The 20,401-nt window shown below is 50.4% G+C and overlaps 1 protein-coding gene across 1 annotated transcript in view; it reads right to left on the reverse strand.

The window, feature by feature from the left end:
• ATP1A3 (ATPase Na+/K+ transporting subunit alpha 3) overlaps positions 1–19,569 on the reverse strand; it is a gene marked incomplete at its 3' end in the record, with an annotated part of 43,156 nt that extends 23,587 nt beyond the window's left edge. The window contains exons 1-17 of the mRNA XM_080703604.1: positions 19,450–19,569; positions 19,305–19,364; positions 18,846–19,049; positions 16,881–16,994; positions 16,643–16,777; positions 15,857–15,974; positions 15,470–15,738; positions 14,107–14,305; positions 13,920–14,029; positions 13,705–13,839; positions 10,976–11,168; positions 10,080–10,255; positions 9,863–9,999; positions 6,751–6,901; positions 6,482–6,650; positions 5,014–5,068; positions 567–587 (exon numbers count right to left, since the gene is read on the reverse strand). Of these exons, the coding sequence (XP_080559730.1) occupies positions 567–587; positions 5,014–5,068; positions 6,482–6,650; positions 6,751–6,901; positions 9,863–9,999; positions 10,080–10,255; positions 10,976–11,168; positions 13,705–13,839; positions 13,920–14,029; positions 14,107–14,305; positions 15,470–15,738; positions 15,857–15,974; positions 16,643–16,777; positions 16,881–16,994; positions 18,846–19,049; positions 19,305–19,364; positions 19,450–19,452 (2,249 nt within the window). The 5' untranslated portion in view covers positions 19,453–19,569. The remainder of the gene's footprint in view (positions 1–566; positions 588–5,013; positions 5,069–6,481; positions 6,651–6,750; positions 6,902–9,862; positions 10,000–10,079; positions 10,256–10,975; positions 11,169–13,704; positions 13,840–13,919; positions 14,030–14,106; positions 14,306–15,469; positions 15,739–15,856; positions 15,975–16,642; positions 16,778–16,880; positions 16,995–18,845; positions 19,050–19,304; positions 19,365–19,449) is intronic.
• Positions 19,570–20,401: the final 832 nt, after the last annotated feature.

Genomic DNA, 20,401 nt, shown 5'->3' on the forward strand with positions numbered 1-20,401 from the left:
TTCTTTATTTGTGTGTGGCACTTGGGATGGAACCCAGTGGCATTCTACCTCTAAGCTACATCCCCAGGCATATTTAATTTTTTATTTTTATTTATTTATTTATTTTTGGTGGTACTGGGGGTGGAGGTAGAGGCTTTCTACCTCTGGGCTATACTCCCAGCCCTATTTTATATTTTATTTGGAAACAGGGTCTCACTAAGTTGCTGAGAGGCTCACTCAGTAGCTGAGGTTGGCTTCGAACCTGTGTGATCCTCCTGTTTCAGCCTCCCAAACGTGGGGATTGCAAGCGTGAGCCACCATGCCCGGCTATTATTTTTTAAATTATTTTTGAAATAGAGTCTTATCAAGTTGCAGAAGGCCTCACTAAATTGCTAAGGCTGGCTGTAAACCTGCAATCCTGTCTCACCCTCCTAAGTACTGGGATTACAAGCAGGTACCAACACACCCTGCTTACTTTTTATTTTGAAGTAGGGTGTCACTAGCTAAGTTGCTGAATCTGGTTTTGAACCTGTCATCCTCCTGTCTCAGCTTCCCAGTACTGAGATTACAGGCATGTGCCACCATACCTGGCTAGGATAGTGGTATTTCTGGAAGGGGGACACAGACTTGAATGGGGGGGGGCTGGCAATGTTCTCCCTCTTGACTTGAGCCTGGTAGTTGTGTAGGTGTGTAAAAATTTGTCACTGCTTAACTCACTATGCGAGTGTTATGCCCCAAAATGTGATCAGGACAAGCGTAGTGGCACACACCTGTATTTCCAGTACTTGGGAGGCTGAGACAGAAGAATCACAGGCTCAAGGCTAGACTCTACCTACAATATAGGGGGCAACTTAGTGGGACCCTATTTCAAAATAAAACTAAAATAGGGCTGAGGGGTGTAGCTGGGAGGTAGAACAACCATGGGTTTAGTCCTCAATACCACAAAAAAATAAAAAGGGCTGGGATGTTGTTCAGTGGTAGAGTGTCCCTGGGTCAAGCCCATTACCAAAAAAGAAAAAAAAAAAAAGGATAAGTATAGTGTATAATAAATTTTAAAAAACCCAAATCCAAATATTAACCCAGACAGCTGTACCCTCTGCCTTTCCCAAGTGCTGAGAGGCCATGAGCCCGTACATAAATCATTTTTTAAAATGTTGGAAAATTGGGCAATAAAGCTGGGCGTGGTGGCGCACGCTTGTAATCCCAGTACTTGGGAGGCTGAGACAGGAAGATCACAGGTTTGTAGCCAGCTTCAGATACTTAGTGAGGCACTCCGTAACTTAATGAGACTCTGTTTCAAAATAAATAATAAAATAGGGCTGGGGGTGCAGCTCGGAGGTAGAATGCCCCTGGGTTCAATTCTCAGTACTACAAAAAATAAAATAAAATAAAATAAAATAAAATAAATAAAAATTGTACAATAGAGCTATATAAACATTTCTCAAAAGAAGTTTCTGTCAAAGCTAAACCTTCTCCTATCCCATTGACCTAGTAACCCCACTATGGAATACTATTCATCCATAAAGAAAAATGTAATTTTGTCATTGGGGACAGTATGCATGGGCTGGAAATCATTGTGTTAAGTGAGGCAGACACAGAGAGACAAATACTGCACGATCTCACTCATATGTGGAATCTAAAATAGTTGATCTCAGCCGGGCGTGGTGGCGCACGCTTGTAATCCCAGTACTTGGGAGGCTGAGACTGGAGGATCACTCGGGTTTGAAGCCAGCCTCGGCCACTTAGTGAAGCTCTCAGCAACTTAGCGAGAACTTGTTTCCAAATAAATATAAAAATAGGTCTAGGAGTGTATCCCGGAGGTAGAAAGCCCCTAGGTTCCACCCCCAGTACCTGACACTTGTCATCCCAGCATTTGAGAGGCTGAGACTGGAGGCTCGCAGTTTGCAGATAGCCTCAGCTGCTTAGTGAGGCCCTTTACAACTCAGTGAGACCCTATTTCAAAATAAAGAATAAAAATAGGGCTTGGAATATAGCTCAGAGGTAGAACACCACTGGTTCCATCTCTAGTACCACAATAAATAAATAAATAAATAAATAAATAATATAACATAAATAAATAAAATAGTTGATCTCAGGGCTAGGGGTGCAGCTCAGTGGGAGAATGCTTGCTTAGCATGTGCAAGGTTCTGGGTTTGATCCTCAGTACCGTGCACCCACATATACAAAGCTGACCTCACGGCAGTAGAGAGTGGGATGGTGGAAAAGGGAAGGATTAAGGAGGCTGGTCAGTGAATGATAATTTATACTTAGACAGGAGTAAGGGGCTGGGATGTAGCTCAGGTTCCATCTCCAGCACCAAAAAAGGACAAGAAAAAAGAAAAAAAGAAAAAAGGAGGAGGAGGCTTTGATGTGTTGTTGCACAGCAGCATAATTATTGACTGTAGACAATAAATGTGCATTGCATATCTCAGAAAGCTTCTAAAAGAAAGGATACTGGATATTTCCACCATAAAGAAATGATAAGTGTTTGAAGAGTTCGATACATTTAACCTGACTTAAACATTACACAATGTATTCACATACCTATTGAAAGATCATGAGAAGCCCCATTAGTATGTACAATTTAATGTCTATGTGGGCGCTTCTATTTTGTACTGGGGATTGAACCCAGGGGCGTTCTGCCTCTGAGCTATACCCCTAACCCCCCCTTTTTTACTTATCCGTTTGAAGTAGGGTCTCATTAAGGTGCAGACGGTCTCCCTAAGTAGCTGAGGCTGGCCATGAACCTGCAATCCTCCTGTCTCAGCCTCGAAAGTACTTGGATTACAAGTGTGTGTCACCACACCTAGCCAATATTTATTTTTTATGTATTAGGTTAAAAAAAAAAAAAAAGAGCTGAGCACAGTGGTGTCTGCCTGTAATCCCAGGAATTGAGAAACTGAGACAGAAAGATCACAGATTTGAGGCCAGACTCAGTAACGTAGCGAGGCCTTTAGCAGCTTAGTGAGACCCTGTTTCAAAATAAAAAAGAAAACTAGTTTAGATGGACCTGAAGCTTCGGGCAAAAACATGGTTATGCAGCCAGGCGTGGTGGCGCATGCTTGTAATCCCAGTACTTGGGAGGCTGAGACAGGAGGATCACAGGTTTGTGGCCAGGCTCAGTAGCTTAGCGAGGCCCTCCACAACTCAGTGAGACCCTGTTTCCAAATAAAGAATAAAATAGGTCTGGGGGTATAGCTCAGGGGTAGATTGCATCCTCAGTACTGCAAAAAACAATAAAACAAAACAAAAAAAAAACATGGTTATGTTTCTCCAGTAGGAGGAGAGAGATCAGGTCTACACACTGAAGAAATTTGACCTGATGAGACAACAGACCTGCTCAGGCCGTCCTGCTCCATTTTCCTCAGACAACAACTACTGGAAACACCAAACCGTAATCCCAGCATTCGGGAGGCTGAGACGAGGATCGCGGTTTGAGGACAGCCTCAGCTACTTAGTGAGGCCCTCTGCAACTCAGTGAGACCCGGTTTCAAAATAAAGAATAAAAGCCGGGCGTGGTGGCGGACGCTTGTAATCCCTGCGCTTGGGAGGCAGAGACAGGAGGATCGCGCTGGTTTGGAGCCAGCCTTGCTGGCTTAAGAGACCTTGTTTCCACATAAAAAAGTTAAAAAAATAGGTCTGGGAGTGTAGCCCGTGGGAGTGTATCCCGGAGGTAGAAGGGCTTCCAGGAACCCCAGTACCACCCAAAAAAAAAAAAAAAAAAAAGAATAAAAAACAGGGCAGGGTGTGTAGCTCGGAGGTCGAATGCCTCTGGGTTCCATCCCCAGACCCATAAATAAATAAATAAATAAATAAATAAATAAATAAATAAATAAATACAGTTAAAGGTTCAGCCAGGTGTGGTGGCGCACGCTTGTAATCCCCGTGCTTGGGAGGCTGAGACAGGAGGATCACACAGGTTCGAAAACAACCTCAGCTACTTAGTGAGGCTCTCAGCAACTTTGTGAGACCCTGTTTCCAAATAAAATATAAAATAGGTCTGGGAGTATAGCCCGGAGGTAGAAAATCCCCTGGGTTCCACCCCCAGTGTCAGCACCCAGCAGCCCCACCCTGTGCTCTGAGGGTCCCTTAAATTTCTTGTCTCTTCATCCACCTGCTACTTTTCAGAGACTTCATAACCAAAGGCGACAATCTGTGAGCCATGAAGCCCTCTTACCACCCAGGCTCTTTGGAATCTCATCTTTTTGCCTTTGATCATGCTTGTAATGCGGCGATCCTGGTAGCATTCTTCGGAAACAATTGTGACTTTTTTATATTTTGAATTATTGCCAGGTTATTAAATATAAAATGATTAAACAAAATAAGCAGGCCGTGGTGGTGCACGCTCATAATCTCAGTATTTGGGAGGCTGAGACAAGAGGATCGCAGGCGCATGGCCAGCCTCAGCTACTTAGTGAGGTCTTCCGCAACTCGGTGAGACCCTGTTTCCAAATAAAAAATAGGGCTGGGGTGTAGCTCGAAGGTAGAACGCCACCCCCAGTACCACTAAATAAATAAACAAATAAATGCATAATAGGGCTGGCGGGGTAGTTTGGAGGTAGGATGCCCCTGGGTTCCATCCCCAGTGAGGACATCAGCTGAAGACGCTCGCTGGCTGTGGCGGGCTGGACGCTTTACCGCCGCTGTGTCCCACCAGCCGGTCACCCGCTGTCCTTGCGATGTGCCGCTCCTCACAAACTATTTGTTTTTCATCCTGCAGTGCTCATGGGTAAAATGACCAGTTAAGTGTGCTTCAACGTAAGCCTCCGTGCGTGTGACAGCGGGGAGGGGAGAAACCCCACTGCCCTTGCTCTACTCAGAGTACCTCTGGAATTTCCCCTAATGGAAGTTGAACGTCCCGCCCCCCACTGCAGAGGCCTGCCTTGTGCACCATACCTCGTTATGGGCTACCACAGCACCCTGGCTATCTTCTTAGCACCTGTCACCATGTGGAATGATGTGTTCGTTGGTCGGCTTGGATCAGGGGTCTCCCCCAGGGCCTGGGAGAGGAGGGACCATGCCTGTGCCACTCACAGCTGCATCCCTGATGCGGCAGTGAAGATGCACAACGCGGGAGCCCTGTAATCTTCTGGAAGGAATGGGTGCGGGTACCTGTGAGCATGCGCACTGCACATGCACAGAAGGAGAAGGGGCACTGGTACTTGTGAGCATGCGCACTGCACATGCACAGAAGGCATGGGCGCCTGTACCTGTGAGCATGCGCACTGCACATGCACAGAAGATGGCCTGGGGATAAGAGAGCCAGCCGGAGTTTCCTCTGGGACCCAGGGTACTTAACTTGCCACTTTGGGCTCAGTTTTACTGTTTGCATTCTTTGACCATAAGCTATTTTTTACACTGGTGACATTTCAGATGGGGGAGAGAAATGGGAAGGCACCAAGGCACGCACAGCACGTATTTCTGGATGGTGTGATGATGGGTGATTCTAATTCTTCTGCGTGTGTGTGTGTGTGTGTGTGTGTGTGTGTGTGTGTGTGGTACTGGGGATGGAACCCAGGGGCATTCTATCTCTGAGCTACACCCTCAGCCCTAATTTTTATTCTTTACTTTGAAACAGGGTCTCACTGAGTTGCAGAGGGCCTCATGAAGTAACTGAGCTGGCTGGGAACCTGTGATCCTCCTGTCTCTCAGCCTTCCAAGTACTGGAATTACAAGTGTGCACCACCACACACGGCTCCTTAGCCCTTTTTATTGTTTATTTTGAAACAAGGACCCACTAAGTTACTGAGGGTCTTGTTATGTTGCTGAGGCTGGCCTTGAATCTTTGATCCTCCTGCCTCATCTACCCAAATACCAGAATTATAGGCATACACCACCATGCCCAGCCCAAAGTACTGTGTGTGTGTACTTGGGAGGCTGTGTGTGTGTGTGCTAGGGATTGAACACAGGGGTATTTTGCCTTTAAGGGACACCCCCAGTTCTAAGTTATTTTTTGTTTTGAAACAGGGTCTTGCTGGGTTGCTGAGGCTGGCCTCAAACCTATGATCCTTTTATCTCAGCCTCCTAAACACTGGGATATAGGTGTGTATCACCACATCCAGCCCCGATTTTTTTTGTTTTGTTTTTTTTGTTTTTGTATTGGGGATGGAAACCAGAGGCATTTGAGCTACACCCTTAGCCCTATTTTATCTATTATTTTGAAACAGGGTCTCACTAGGTTGATGAAAATCTCACTACTCGCTGAGGCTGTTCTTGAACCTGCAATCCTCCTGTCTCAGCCTCCCAAGTACTGGGGTTATAGGAGAGTACCACGGCGCTTGGTTCTTCCAAGTAGGCCTCACCTACCAGCTGGGTCTGTGCTGGGCGATGCAGGCACTCAAATGTCTATCAGCCCAGCCCTGCAGGCCCCACTAGGCTCTACTGTGTCCTCTGATCCCTGTGCTACATCCCACTGCCGCTGTGGCCTGTGGTGAGAAGAACATCACCCTTCTTAGGCCCCCCTCGGCAGCCCAGTCCCCAGAGCTGCCCATGGACAACTCACCCTCTTCCACACCAGTGACGATGGAAGCAAAGTTGTCATCTAGCAGGATCATGTCAGCCGCCTGCTTGGAGACATCAGAGCCCGCAATGCCCATGGCGACCCCGATGTCAGCCTTCTTCAGAGCAGGGGAGTCGTTCACGCCGTCGCCAGTCACAGCCACGATAGCTCCCTGGAGGGTAGGAGGCAGGGATGAGAGCAGGCCCAGCCCCCTCCCTCAGACCAGGAGTCCAGGTCCCAGCCTCCACCCTCGGCCGGGAGCCAGGGCCCACCTGTCTCTGACAGCCTTCCACAATGATGAGCTTCTGCTGCGGGGAGGTGCGGGCAAAGACGATCTCGGTGTGGTTCTGCAGGATTTCGTCAATCTGCTCAGAGGTGAAGTCCTTGAGGTCAGTGCCATGGATCACGCAGGCCTTGGCATCCCTGGGAAGAGCAGAGAGCACTTGGTTGAGATAAGGCAGCCTGGCAGACAGAAAGACAGATGGCCAGACCACAGACAGGGGAACCTGAGGTCCAGGGCTGAGAGAGGAGGGGGCTCTGAGGGGCCAGAGACAAAGGGAAAGGACTGAGGGACAGTGAGTAGAGGAAGACACGGGCCAGTAGGGAGGGATGGGAAAGCTGAGAGAGAGAGAGAGAGAGAGAGAGAGAGAGAGAGAGAGAGAGAGAGAGAGAGAAGAAACCAAGCAAAGGCCCACGCCTATGGGAGGCGGAGACAGGAGGATCACAGGTTTCAGGCCAGCATAGGTAACTTAGTAAGACCCTCAGCAACTTAGCGAGACCCTGTTTCAAAATAAATAAGCTGGGCGTGGTGGTGCACGCTTGTAATCCCAGCATTTGGGAGGCTGAGACAGGAGGATCGTGGTTCGAGGACAGCCTCAGCTACTTAGTGAGGCCCTCTGCAACTCAGTGAGACCCTGTTTCAAAGTAAAGAATAAAAAATCGGGCTGGTGGTGTAGCTCAGAGGTAGAATGCCCCTGGGTTCCATCTCCATACCGCAAAAAAAAAAAAAAAAAAAATAAATAAATAAAAAGAGGTCAAAGGTAAAATGCCCCTGGCTTCAATACAAAAACAGAAACAAAAAACAAACAAACAAACAAACAAAATCCCCAGTACCACACACACACACACACAAAAAAAAAAAAAAAAAAACAGAGAAATATAGGGCTTGAATGACAACTTTGAGTCTGAGATAGCAATTAATTAACTTATTATTTCTTTTTTGTGGTACTGGGGGATGGAATCCAGGGGCTTTCTACCTCCAGGCCAGACCCCCATCCCTATTTTATGATTTATTTGGAAACAGAATCTCATTAAGTTGCTGAGAGCCTCACTAAATAGCTGAGGCTGGTTTCGAACCTGTGTGATCCTCCTGTCTCAGCCTCCCAAGAGCTAGGATTACATGCATGCACCACCACGCCCAGCTCTAATTTACTACTACTTCTTCTTCTTCTTCTTATTATTATTATTAATTATTATTATTATTATTATTATTATTATTATTTCTGCAATACTAGGATGGAACCCAGGGGCATTCTACCTCCAACCTACACCCCCAGCCCTATTTTGTATTCTTCATTTTTTTTTTTTTTTATGGTACTGGGGTTCCTGAAAGCCCTTCTAACTCCGAGTTACACTCCCAGACCTATTTTATACTTTTTATTTGGAAACAGGGTCTCTTTTTTTTTTTTTTTTGCAGGTCTGGGGATGGAACCCAGGGGCATTCGACCTCCAAGCTACACCTCCTGCCCTATTTTTTATTCTTTATTTTGAAACCGGGTCTCACTGAGTTGCAGAAAGCCTCACTAAGTAGCTGAGGCTGTCCGCGAACCACGATCCTCCGGTCTCAGCCTCCCAAATGCTGGGATTACAAGCGTGCGCCACCACACCCGGCAAAACAGGGTCTCAAGCTGGCTTCAAACCAGCACAATCCTCCTGTCTCCACCTCCCAAGTGCAGGGATTACAAGTGTGTGCCATCAGGCCCGGCCTGTATTCTTCATTTTGAAACAGGGTCTCACTAAATTACAGATGTCTCATTAAGTAGCTGAGGCTGGCTGCGAACCTGTGATCCTCCTGTCTCAGCCTCCCAAGTACTGGGATTACAAGTGTGCACCACCATGCTTGTTTTATTTTATCTTATTTATTTTTTCAGTGTTGGGGGTTTATTTTGCTAACTGAGAGTCCAGTACAACCTAGGCAAGTGTTCTACCCTTGAATTTCACCCAAGCCTTACTTATTTATTTATTTATTTATTTATTTATTTATTTATTTATTTATGTACTGGGGATTGAACCCAGGGTCATTCTACCTCCAAGCTACACCCCCAGCTCTATTATTTTTCTTTTTAAATTTTTTTGTAGTACTGGGGATGGAACCCAGAGACTTTCTACCTCCAGACTGTGCTCCCAGACCTATTTTATATTTTATTTGGAAACAGGGTTTCACTAAGCTGCTGAGAACCTCACTAAGTAGCTGAGGCTAGCTCCAAACCTATGCAATCCTGTCTCAGCCTCCCAAGTACAGATTACAAGTGTGGGCTAATACACTGGCTCCTGTTTTGTTTTTGTTTTTGTTTTTGTGGTACTGGGAATGGAACCCAGAGGCATTCTACCTCTGAGCTACACCCCCGGACCTATTTTTTATTCTTTATTTTGAAATAGGGTCTCACTGAGTTGCAGAGGGCCTCACTAAGAAGCTGAGGCTGTCTGCAAACCTGGATCCTCCTTTCTCAGCCCCCCAAATGCTGGTATTACAAGCATGTGTCACCATGCCTGGCTTCCAGCCCTATTTTTTATTCTTTATTTTGAGACAGGGTCTCACTGAGTTGCAGAGGGCCTCACTAAGTAGCTGAGGCTGTCCACGAACCACAATCCTCCTGTCTCAGCCTCCCAAATGCTGGGCTTACAAGCTTGCGGCACCACACCCAGCTTTTATTCCTTATTCTGAAACAGGATCTTGCTGAGTTACTGTGTGCTCCTTTTTTATTTTTGGTGGTACTGGGGTTCCTGGAAGCCCTTCTACCTCCGGGCTACACTCCCAGACCTATTTTTACATTTTATATTTGGAAACAGGGTCTCCTAAGCCAGCGCACGCGGCTGGCTTCGAACCTGCGCGATCCTCCTGTCTCTGCCTCCCAAGCGCGGGGATTACAAGCGTGCGCCACCACGCCCGGCTGTGTGCTCCTTTTGAACCTGTGGACTTCCTGTCTCAGTCTCCCAAGTACTGGACCACAGGCCGCCAACCTGACACATGGAGGTGGATGGGGAAACAGATTGGTCTCAGAAGGGAATGGAGGTCGTGAGCGGCTCAGGGGAGGCTGGGCGGGGCAGAGCCTGTGGTGATGGCCTCATGGCGCTCCAGGGTCCCCAGGGGGCGGGGTGGCTCACCGAGGGTTGACCTGGCTGACGGGGATGTTGAGCCGGGCGGCAATGTCCTCCACGGTTTCGTTGCCCTCGGAGATGATGCCCACACCCTTGGCAATGGCCTTGGCTGTGATGGGGTGGTCACCTGTGACCATGATGACCTGTAGGGATGGATTTTTAGAGATGGCCTGGTCTCCCTACTGGCCCCCGCCCTCCCCTCTGCAGTGCCCCCAGGCCACACCTTGATGCCTGCACTGCGGCACTTGCCCACTGCGTCAGGGACAGCTGCCCGGGGAGGGTCGATCATAGACATGAGGCCCACAAAGCAGAGGTTGTCGGTGGTGAAGTTCACATCGTCACAATCGAAGGCGAAGCCCTTGGGGAACTGCTCCTCGGGCAGGTAGTAATGACAGAAACCTGGGGGCAGGAGCAGGGTGGGGGACATGAGTTGTCTGGATCCCCGCGGTCAGCCTCCCCAAATGGACAGTCGACATTTATTTCTCTTTCTGGAAGGGTTACTGGAGGACCCAGAGACATTTCACCTCTGAGCTACACCCCAAGCCCTTTTTATTTTACTTTATTTTTATTTTTATTTTTATTTATTTATTTTTTTTTTTTGGTGGTACTGGGGTTCCTAGAAACCCTTCTACCTCTGGGCTACACTCCCAGACTTATTTTATATTTTTAATTTGGAAACAGGGTCTCTTAAGCCAGCGCGGCTGGCTTCGAACCAGCGCGATCCTCCTGTCTCTGCCCCCCAAGCGTGGGGATTACAAGCGTGCGCCACCACGCCCGGCAGCCCTTTTTATTTTATTTCAAAATGGTCTAACTAGGTTGCTGAGGCTGTTCTTGGACCTGTGATCTTCCTGTCTCAGCCTCCCAAATACTGGGATTATAGGCATGCGCCACCTGCCCAGTTAACATTCGTTTCCTAAGAGGGCCTCCTTTCTCATTCATCTGGTCACTGGCTCATTCATTCATTCATTCATTCATTCATTCATTCATTCATTCATTCATTCACGGTGCATTCTGGGAGGCCCTGTTCTGTGCCAAGCTCCAGGCAGCATCACACCCTTTCTTGCTCCCAAGGGGTCTCAAGAACTGGCCCAGGCCCCACCCCAGCACCCTGGTGCCCACCAAGCACGCGCTCTCCCAGGCCGCCGAGCTCCAGGTAGGCATTCTGGAAGGCCTCCTTCATCTCCTCGTCCAGCGGCTGCTCCTTGCCCTGCAGCAGGATGCTGGAACAGCGGTCCAGGATGCGTTCCGGAGCGCCCTTCATCACCAGCAGGTACCGGTTGTCATTGGGGTCCTCAGTCTCATGGATGGACAGCTGTGACAGAGCAGGAGCAGGCATGTCTGAGCCACTTGGGGACCTAGAGGCTGCCACAAGAGGCTGGGGAGAACACGGTCCCGGCTCCCTACCTAGAGCTGTGGGCGCCAGGACAGGTGTCTCTCCAGAGCACCACCAGAGGGCGCTGCCCACGTCTCTTTACCCTACAGCGATCAGGTCAGGGTGTGAGGTTAGAAAAGCTTCTCCAAGAGCAATGCAGCCAAGCATGGTGGCACACAAAATCTCAGTACTGGGGAGGTTGAGACAGGAGAATAGCAGGCTCGAGACCAGCCTCACAACACAGCGAGACAACCTACCTCCTTTTTTATTTTTTTTTAATTTTTGTGGTACTAGGGATGGAACCCAGAGGCATTCTGCTTACAAGCTACACCCCCAGCCCTATTTTTCATTGTGTGTGTGTGTGTGTGTGTGTGTGTGGTACTGAGGTTCCTGGAAACCCTGCTACCTCTGGGCTACACTCCCAGACCTATTTTTATACTTTTTAAATTTGGAAACAGGGTCTTTTAAGCCAAGATGGCTGGCTTCGAACCTGCGTGATCCTTCTGTCTCCGCCCCCCAAGCACGGGGATTACAAGCATGCGCCACCACGCCTGGCATTATTCTTTATTTTGAAACAGGGTCTCACTGAGTTGTGAAGGGCCTCACTAAGTAGCTGAGGCTGTCCATGAACCAATATCCGCTGGTTTCCACCTCCTGAATGCTGGGATTACAAGCGTGCGCCACCACGCCCGGCTCTTTTTTTTTTTTTTTTTTTTGACATGGGGCATTTTGACAGCAAATTTCTGAGATGGTCTCAAACCTACGATCCTCAACCACAGAGATCTTTAATAGCTTCTCGGACTCTTGCTGGGGTCTCTGCTCTTCCTTGCCTCTTTCTGTCATTCTGTCTCTCATAGAAATCCCAGCTGCCCCTGAGATTTTTATGTGCCCTCTCTGCCTTGTCTGCTCCTTCTCACCCTACACCTGACCAAATCTGGTCAGCTCATCTCTGAAACGCACCTCGAGTCTGGCCTCCTCTCCCCGCAGCTGCGGCCCCACCCCTGGTCCAGCCCCATCACTTCATCCTGGAATCTCTGGCTCTACCCTCCCCAGGCAGCCAAGCCAGGGTGCAGCTCGGTGGAGGAGCACTTGCCTAGCATGCATAAGGTCCCGCATTCTATCCCCACGGCAAAAATGAAATTAAAATATAAAAAAGAAAAATAAACGAGTCAATAGAAACAGGTGTGGCTACTTTAGCAAACAGTTTAGGAGTTTCCCAAATAATAAAAACACAGTTACCATAGCACCTGGCAACTTCCTGAAAAAAAAAATGCAAAACATGTCCACACAGAACTTGCACACAAATGTCCACAGTAATCGTCATAGCCAAGAGGTGGAGACAACCTAAATGTTTACGAATGGACAGATCACACAGGGTCTATACACACAACAGTATTATTCAGCCATAAAAAGAAATGACGCTCTGCTCTACAAGGGCGAGTCTTGAAAACACCGTTACGTGAAAGGAGCCACACAAAAAAAGGCCACATGTTGTATGATTCCATTTTTATGAAATGTCCGGAATAGACAAATCCATAGAGACAGGAAGTAGGTTAGTGATTGCTTCGGGCTGGGAGGGTGGAGGAAGAGGGGGTGGGTGGTAGCTGAGGGGCAGGGTTTCTTTCAGAGGTGATAAAAATGCTCTGAAGTTGACTATGTAGGTGGCACATATATCTGTGAAAACACTAAAACTACTGAGCTATACACTTTAAATAGAAGCTCATGGTATGTGAATTATATCTCCTTGGAGCTATTTAAAAAGATGTGAGTCAAGTCCTGTCTCTCCTCTGTTCAGAACCCTCTCGTTGGCTCGTGTCCTCTTCAGAGTCACAGCCAAGTCCCTTTCATGGCCCAGAAGGCCCCACGGGCTCTGGCCCAAAGCCCAGTGGCCTGGCCTCCCGCCACACAGGCTTCCTGGCCGCTGTTGAGACAAGTCACACACCTGCCTCGGGGCCTTTGCACCCACCGCCTGCTGCCTGGACACTCTTCCCCAGATACCTCCAGGGCTCCCCCCTCAGCAAGGTATTTCCCCCGCCTTTGCAATTGTCTGTCTTCTAGCATTAGAGTTCCAGAGAGAAGGGACTCTACTGTTTCTCCCTCTACCACGTGGACCCCTGGAGCTGAAAACACAGACAATATGTGGTGGTCACTCAAAAAATAAAAATAAATAATTGATGACCACATGAAAGTTGCTGATCTGCCCCGACACCTCTAGCTGGAGCCGCCCTCGGCTATATGTAGCTTTGCCTTGTCCCTACAGAGCTGTCACGCTCCCTCTCGCTCTTGGGTTCCACCAGTTCCTCTCCCCACAGGCCGGCTTCATCATCCCCTTTTACAGATGGGGGAACTGAGGCTTGAGAAGATTAGTGTCTTGCCCCAAGCAGGAGAGCAGAGGGCAGAGGTGACCACTGTCGGGCATCATAGGGAAACCAAGGTCCAGGCTGGCTGCGCCGGGCTGAGGGCCCCGAGTCTGTACCTGGTATTTGTTGGTGGAGTTGAAGGGGATCTCGGCCACTTTCTTGTTACGTTCCCGCATCAGCTTCACGGAGCCGGAGGACAGCTCAATGCACTTGAGCAGGGCAGACTCAGAGGCATCCCCGGCCACGTCCCTCTGTGGGAGAGAGCACTGTCAGAGCAGCGGTGGGGAGTAGGGGACACGGGGAGGGCAGGGACATGGATGGCCACACCCACCTTGAGCACAGGAATGTTGTCCTGGCCACCCTTGAAGACGGCGCGGTTGCAGAGTCCCGCGATGTGGGACAGGGCCACCCAGGTGTGTGAGCTCTTGTCGAATGAGGTCCCTGACGGAGGAGGCACGTGTGAGGGAGAGGGCTCCCGGGCCAGGCGCCCACGGTTCCCACCCTGAGCCCCCACCAACCTGACTGGTCCTCGGTGGTGTCGGCCTCGTGGATCTGGTTGTCAAACCACATGTGGGCGACCGTCATGCGGTTCTGGGTGAGGGTCCCTGTCTTGTCCGAGCAGATGGTGGACGTGGAGCCCAGGGTCTCCACAGCCTCCAGGTTCTTCACCAGGCAGTTCTTCCGAGCCATGCGCTTGGCGGTCAGCGTCAGACACACCTGGAGGAGGTGCAAGAGCAGGTGAGTTGCAGGAGGCAGCTGGTGGTGGTGGGGATCAGGGGTGAGCAGCATGAACGTCCACGGCCTACCTGCCCAGCCCAAGGAGAATCCTGGGTGGCCGGGAGAGAACAGGTATCACCCAGCAATGCTGCCCCAGGTGCAAACCAACAGAAATAAGCTCATTTGTGGCCCCCCAAAGCCACTCACTAGAATGTCCACAGCCATAACACTTAGGACAAAACGCATGGTGGCACATGCCTGTGATCCCAGTATGTGGGAGGCTGAGACAGGAGGATCGCAGGTTCACGGTCAGCCTCAGCTACTTAGTGAGGCCCTCCGAGACTTAGTGAGATACTGTTTCCAAATAAAGAATTAAAAATAGGGCTGCGGGTGTAGCTCAGAGGTAGAATGCCCCTGGGTTCAATTCCCAGTACCACCAAAAAAAAAAAAAAAAAAAAAAAAAAAAGGAATAGACCCAAACTGAAAATGATCCAACTGGTCACTAAGAGCAGAAAGGATAAATTGGGGAAATCAAAGGAGGAATACTACACATGATGAAAAGAGTGAATTAATCCTGACTCCATATGAAAGGATAAAGCTCAAAAACATAACGTTTAGCAAAAAGAGACAGATAAGAGCTCATACGGGATTATTCCATTGATAGGAAGTCTGAAAAATATGGCAAAATTATTAACTTACGGTGGGAGAAGCCAGATTTTTGGGGGTTACTCTTTGTTAGAAGCTAGAGGCTGAATCTGAAGTCATGAGGAGGGGGTGCCATCTGGGTACAGCTAAAGTGAGGTGTTCTGTTTGGATAAGCAGGGTGTGTGCACAATATGTATGGTCCATTTTGTTTATTTTATTTTATTTTTTTGGTGGTACTGGGGATGGAACCCAGGGGCCTTCTACCTCCGGGCTACACTTCCAGACCTATTTTACATTTTATTTGGAAACAGGGTCTCTTAAGCTAGGTGAGGCTGGCTTCGAACCTGGGTGATCCTCCTGTCTCCGCCTCCCAAGCGTGGGGATTACAAGTGTGCGCTACCACACCCGGCCCAGTCTGTCATTTTTAAGAACAATTCAAACCAGGGCTCATCCCTCCTCCCTCAGACCCAGGGGTCCAGACCCAGCCCTCCTCCCTCAGACCCAGGGGTCCAGCCTTACAGTGACAGTGGCCAGCAGGCCCTCTGGGACATTGGCCACAATGATGCCAATGAGGAAGATGACAGCCTCAAGCCAGGTGTATCCAAGAATGAGGGAGAGGATGAAGAAGGAGACGCCCAGAAAGACGGCCACGCCTGTGATGAGCTGGATGAAGTGTTCGATCTCAATGGCGATGGGTGTCTTGCCCACCTCCAGCCCTGAGGCCAGGGTGGCGATACGGCCCATGACAGTGCGGTCACCTGTCGCCACCACGACACCCCGAGCCGTGCCTGCGGGGCAAGATGGTTAGGTCTGGGGTTGGGGGCTCATGAAGATGCTAGCAACTCAACCCCTCAGGCACACCCTGCCCTCTGCCCCATCTGGGTGTCCCCAGCATGCCCACCTCACCTTCCACACAGTTGGTGGAAAAGAAGGTGATGTTCCGAGTCTCCAGGGGGTTGTCATGCGTGCAGTCAGGGGAGCGGGTCTGGGGCTCAGATTCACCGGTCAGGGAGGAGTTGTCCACCTGGAGGTTGGGGCAGTGGGGACAGGGCTCAGCCCAGGGCCGGGGACTGGAGGGTATGTGTTCAGGGGGAATGGGGGCAAAGCCTGTCTCTGGGGAGGGCGTGGCTGCCAGCCCAGGTATGTAGGTGGGCCAGTGGGATCTGAGATGGGGAGAGCCCAGGGCTGCTTGCCAAGTCTGAGGTACCTGAGGGTCTCTGAGGGCTGGGACCGAGATTCTGGACCCCAGATCTGAGGGAGGAGGGCTAGGGCCTGAATCTCTGGGTCTGAGGGAAGAGGGCTGGGGCCAGGGCTCTTGAGTGTAAGGGAGAAGGGCTGGGAGCCTGGACGTCTGGGTCTAAGGGAAGAGGACTTGGGGTCTGGACCCCTGGGTGTGAGAGAGGAGGGCTGGGCCTAAACCCTTGGGTCTGAGGGAGGAGGTCTGGGGTCTGGGCCCTTGGGCATGAGGGAGAACGACTGAACTCTGGATCCTTGGGCATGAGGGAGGAGGGCTGGGGGCTGAGTCCCTGAGTCTGAGTGAGGAGGCTTGGGTCTGGACCCTAGGTCTGAGGGAACAGGGGCTTGGGCCTGATCCCTGGGGCTGAGGGAAGAGGAACTGGAGTTTGTACTCTGGGACCTGGACTCTGGGCTCCTGGGGAGGAGGGTGGAGCTAGGACCATGTGGTAGGCCCACCTTGCAGCCATGGGCTGAGATGATTCGCAGGTCGGCTGGGACTCGGTCTCCACCCTTGATCTCTACCAGGTCTCCAACCACCACCTCCTCAGCGTTCACCTGCATTTTCTCACCTTCCCGGATCACCAGTGCTTGCTGGGGGGGCACAGAGTAGTCACCCCTCTGCCTGGAGGGGCTCATGCTGCATGGCCCCTTGCCTACCCGCCACTCCCCTTGGCCCCACTCTGGGCCCACTCACCTGAGGAACCATGTTCTTGAAGGACTCCATGATCTTGGAGCTCTTGGCTTCCTGGTAGTAGGAGAAGCAGCCGGTGATGATCACTACAGCTGCCAGCACGATGCCCAGGTACAGCTACAGGGAGAGGGGGATGCGGTGTCATGGCCACCCTGAGCAGTTTCCCACCAGCCTCTGCCCAGGTCTGGGGAGTCTGGGAGCAGTGTATTTGTGCATCAGATGGGTGGTGCGTCTGTCTCTCTGTGTGTCTGTGTTCTGTTCATGGCTGTGTTTGATTGAGCTCTGGAACTCCCTGTCTCTCCATTGTGTGTGTGTGTGTGTGTGTGTGTGTGTGTGTGTGTGTCTGTCTGTCTGTCTGTCTGTCTGTCTGTCTGTCTTCTTGCCTGTGTTTAAGAATCTGGGTGTGCCAGGTGTGGTGGTGCACATCTGTAATCGCAGTACTTGGGAGGCTGAGACAAGGATCTCAGGTTCATGGCAATTTAGCAAGACCTTCAGCAACTTAGTGAGACTCTTGCTTCAAAGTAATAAAAAGAAAAAAAAAAAAGGGCTAGGATGTACCTCAGAAGTAGAATTCCCCAGGCCCTCAGGTTTAATCTCCAGTACAAAAAAAAAAGAAAAATCTGGGTGTGTGCTACTGTCTGTCCATGTATCTGTGCTGAGGTCCCTGGGTCTGTCTGCATGTCTGGCCTTACATTTCTGGGACTCTGGGTCTCTGTATGTGGATCTCACTTGTCTGTCTGTCTCACTTTTGGTCTGCATGTGTGTGTCTGAACTAGGTAGCTGTGATTGAATCTATGTCCTAGTGTGACTGTCTGGGTTCACCTTGTGTTGGGGGGTACGTGGTGAGTATCTTGGTGTAGCTGCGTGTGGCTCTGCGTCCACAGGTGCCTAAACTGTGGAGACCGGGTCCTGCAGGTATTCCCTGTGATGGGCAGATGGGCCTGGACCCATCAGCAAGTGAGTGCAGGGGTGCCTGCACAGGCACTCACTCTCTGCCGATTTGTCAGGCCTTGACCACCTGCTGGTGTCAGTCTTGGGGCAGAATCCCCCACACCTCCTACTGTGCAACCTTGGACATTTTTTTTCCTTTTCTTTTTTGCGGTACTGGGGATGGAATCAAGGGGCATTCTACCTCCAACTATACCCCAGACCTATTTTTTATGCTTTATTTTTATTTTTTATTTTTATTTTTATTTTTATTTTTTTGGTGGTACTAGAGGTGGAACCCAGAGGCTTTCTACCTCCAGGCTATACTCCCAGACCTATTTTATACTTTATTTGGAAACAGGGTCTCACTAAGTAGCTAAGAGCCTCACTAGGTAGCTGAGGCTGGCTTCAAACCTGTGTGATTCTCCTGTCTCAGACTCCCAAGCGCAGGGATTACAAGTGTGCACCACCACGCCTGGCTTTTTATTATGCTTAAAAAAATTTTTTTTTGTGTGTGGTACTGGGGTTCCTGGAAACCCTTCTACCTCTGGGCTACACTCCCAGACCTATTTTCTATTTTTATTTGGAAACAGGGTCTCTTAAGCCAGCGAGGCTGGTTTCGAACCTGCGCGATACTCCTGTTTCCGCCTCCCAAGCGCAGGGATTACAAGCGTGCGCCACCACACCTGGCCTTATGCTTTTTTTTTTTTTTTTTGAAACAGGATCTCACTGAGTTGCAAAGGGCCTCACTAAGTAGCTGAGGCTGGCCATGAACCCAGATCCTCCTGTCTCAGCCTCCCAAGTCCTGGGATTACAAGTATGCGCCACCACGCCCCGGCAACCTTGGACAATTCACCTAATCTTTTGGAGGCTGCCCTCCTCTAACCTGATCTGGTTTTCTCACCAGGTGATCGTGAAAGTTAGATGAGAAAAAGGAGGGGAGCAGTTTTGAAAAGTGTAAAGGGGCAGAGAGGCCCAAGGAGGAGAGAGTCGTGTCCCTAAATGTGCAGGGCCCTAAGGAGGCAGGGGGAGGGCACTCACGTTGTCACCAGAAGGGTCGTCCTCAGTGCCTGCCTGGATGCCATACGCCAGGAAGCAGAGGATGGCCCCGATCCACAGCAGGATGGAGAAGCCCCCGAAGAGCTGGCGGCAGAACTTGACCCACTCTGGGGTGGTAGGCGGTGGCGTGAGCGCATTAGGCCCGTCCCGGGCCAGGATCTCTTGGGCTTTGCTGTGTGTCAGACCCTAGGGGACACAGGGCTCACATAGAACCCTCCCTGAGTGGCCCTGGCATCCCAACCCATCATCAGCACCCAGACATCCAGGAGAGCAGTCCCCAGCCCTCCTCCCTCAGACCCAGGGGCCCAGGCCCAGCCCTCCTCCCTCAGACCCAGGGGCCCAGGCCCAGCCCTCCTCCCTCAGACCCAGGGGCCCAGGCCCAGCCCTCCTCCCTCAGACCCAGGGGCCCTGGCCCAGCCCTCACTAGTAGCCGGCTCCCACCTGCACACAGTCCGTGTTGTATTTCCGGCAGACCTCTTCCACTGACATCTTGTGCTCTGTCTGAGGAATGAGAGTTGCAGGGAGGTGGTGAAGGAGGGGCTGGGGCTGGGATGCTCTGAGGGGTGCAGGCGTGGGGGTGGCTTACCATAGCCACTTCCTTCTTGAGGTCATCCAGGTCCCGGCGCTCCTTGGCCTTGCTCTTCTTGGGCGAGCTCTTGTCATCTTTCTTGTCCTGCGAGGTGGCGACACGATAGCTGTCAGAGCCACCAGACTGCGGGCGAGAAGGGGTTCCAGAGGGACACCGGCCCTGCCGGCCCCGGCTCTCCTGCTGGCCTGTGTCTCTGCCTCTCTGGCTGTGGGCTGCCTTGGGGGTCTCCATCCGTCACTCAGAACTCCCAGGTATTGTCTCATGTGATTGCCCTGGTTGTCTCTGCCTCCGTGTATCTCTGGGACTCTGTCCCTGAGGGTATCTGTTGGGACTCTCTCTCTCTCTCCTTCTCTCTCTCCTTCTCTCTCTCTCTCTCCCTCTCTCTCTCTCTCTCTATCTCTGCAAGACTTATTTATTTATTTATTTATTTATTTATTTATTTATTTATTTTGGTGTTTGGGATCGAACTCAGGGACATTCTACCTCTGAGCCACACCCCCAGTCCTATTTTGCTTTTTTTTTTTTTTTTTTGCAGATGGAACTCAGGGGTATTCTACCTCTGAGCTATACCCTCAGCCCTATTTTTTATTCTGTTTTTTTGGTGTTACTGGGGGTGGAACCCAGGGGCCTTCTACCTCCAGGCTACACTCCCAGACCTATTTTATATTTTATTTGGAAACAGGGTCTCTTAAGCCAGCTGAGGCTGGCTTTGAACCTAAGCGATCCTCCTGTCTCAGCCTCCCAAGCGCGGGGATTATAAGCGTGCGCCACCACGCCTGGCATGGAAACAGGGTCTCTTAAGCCAGCTGAGGCTGGCTTTGAATCTAAGTGATCCTCCTGTCTCCGTCTCCCAAGCGCAGGGATTACAAGCGTGCACCACCACGCCCGGCTTTATTCTGTATTTTGAAACAGGGTCTCATTGAGTTGCAAAGGGCCTAAGTAGCTGAGG

The sequence above is a fragment of the Muscardinus avellanarius genome, assembly GCF_963383645.1.
Source record: "Muscardinus avellanarius genome assembly, chromosome: 10".
Taxonomy (NCBI): Eukaryota; Metazoa; Chordata; class Mammalia; order Rodentia; family Gliridae; genus Muscardinus; species Muscardinus avellanarius.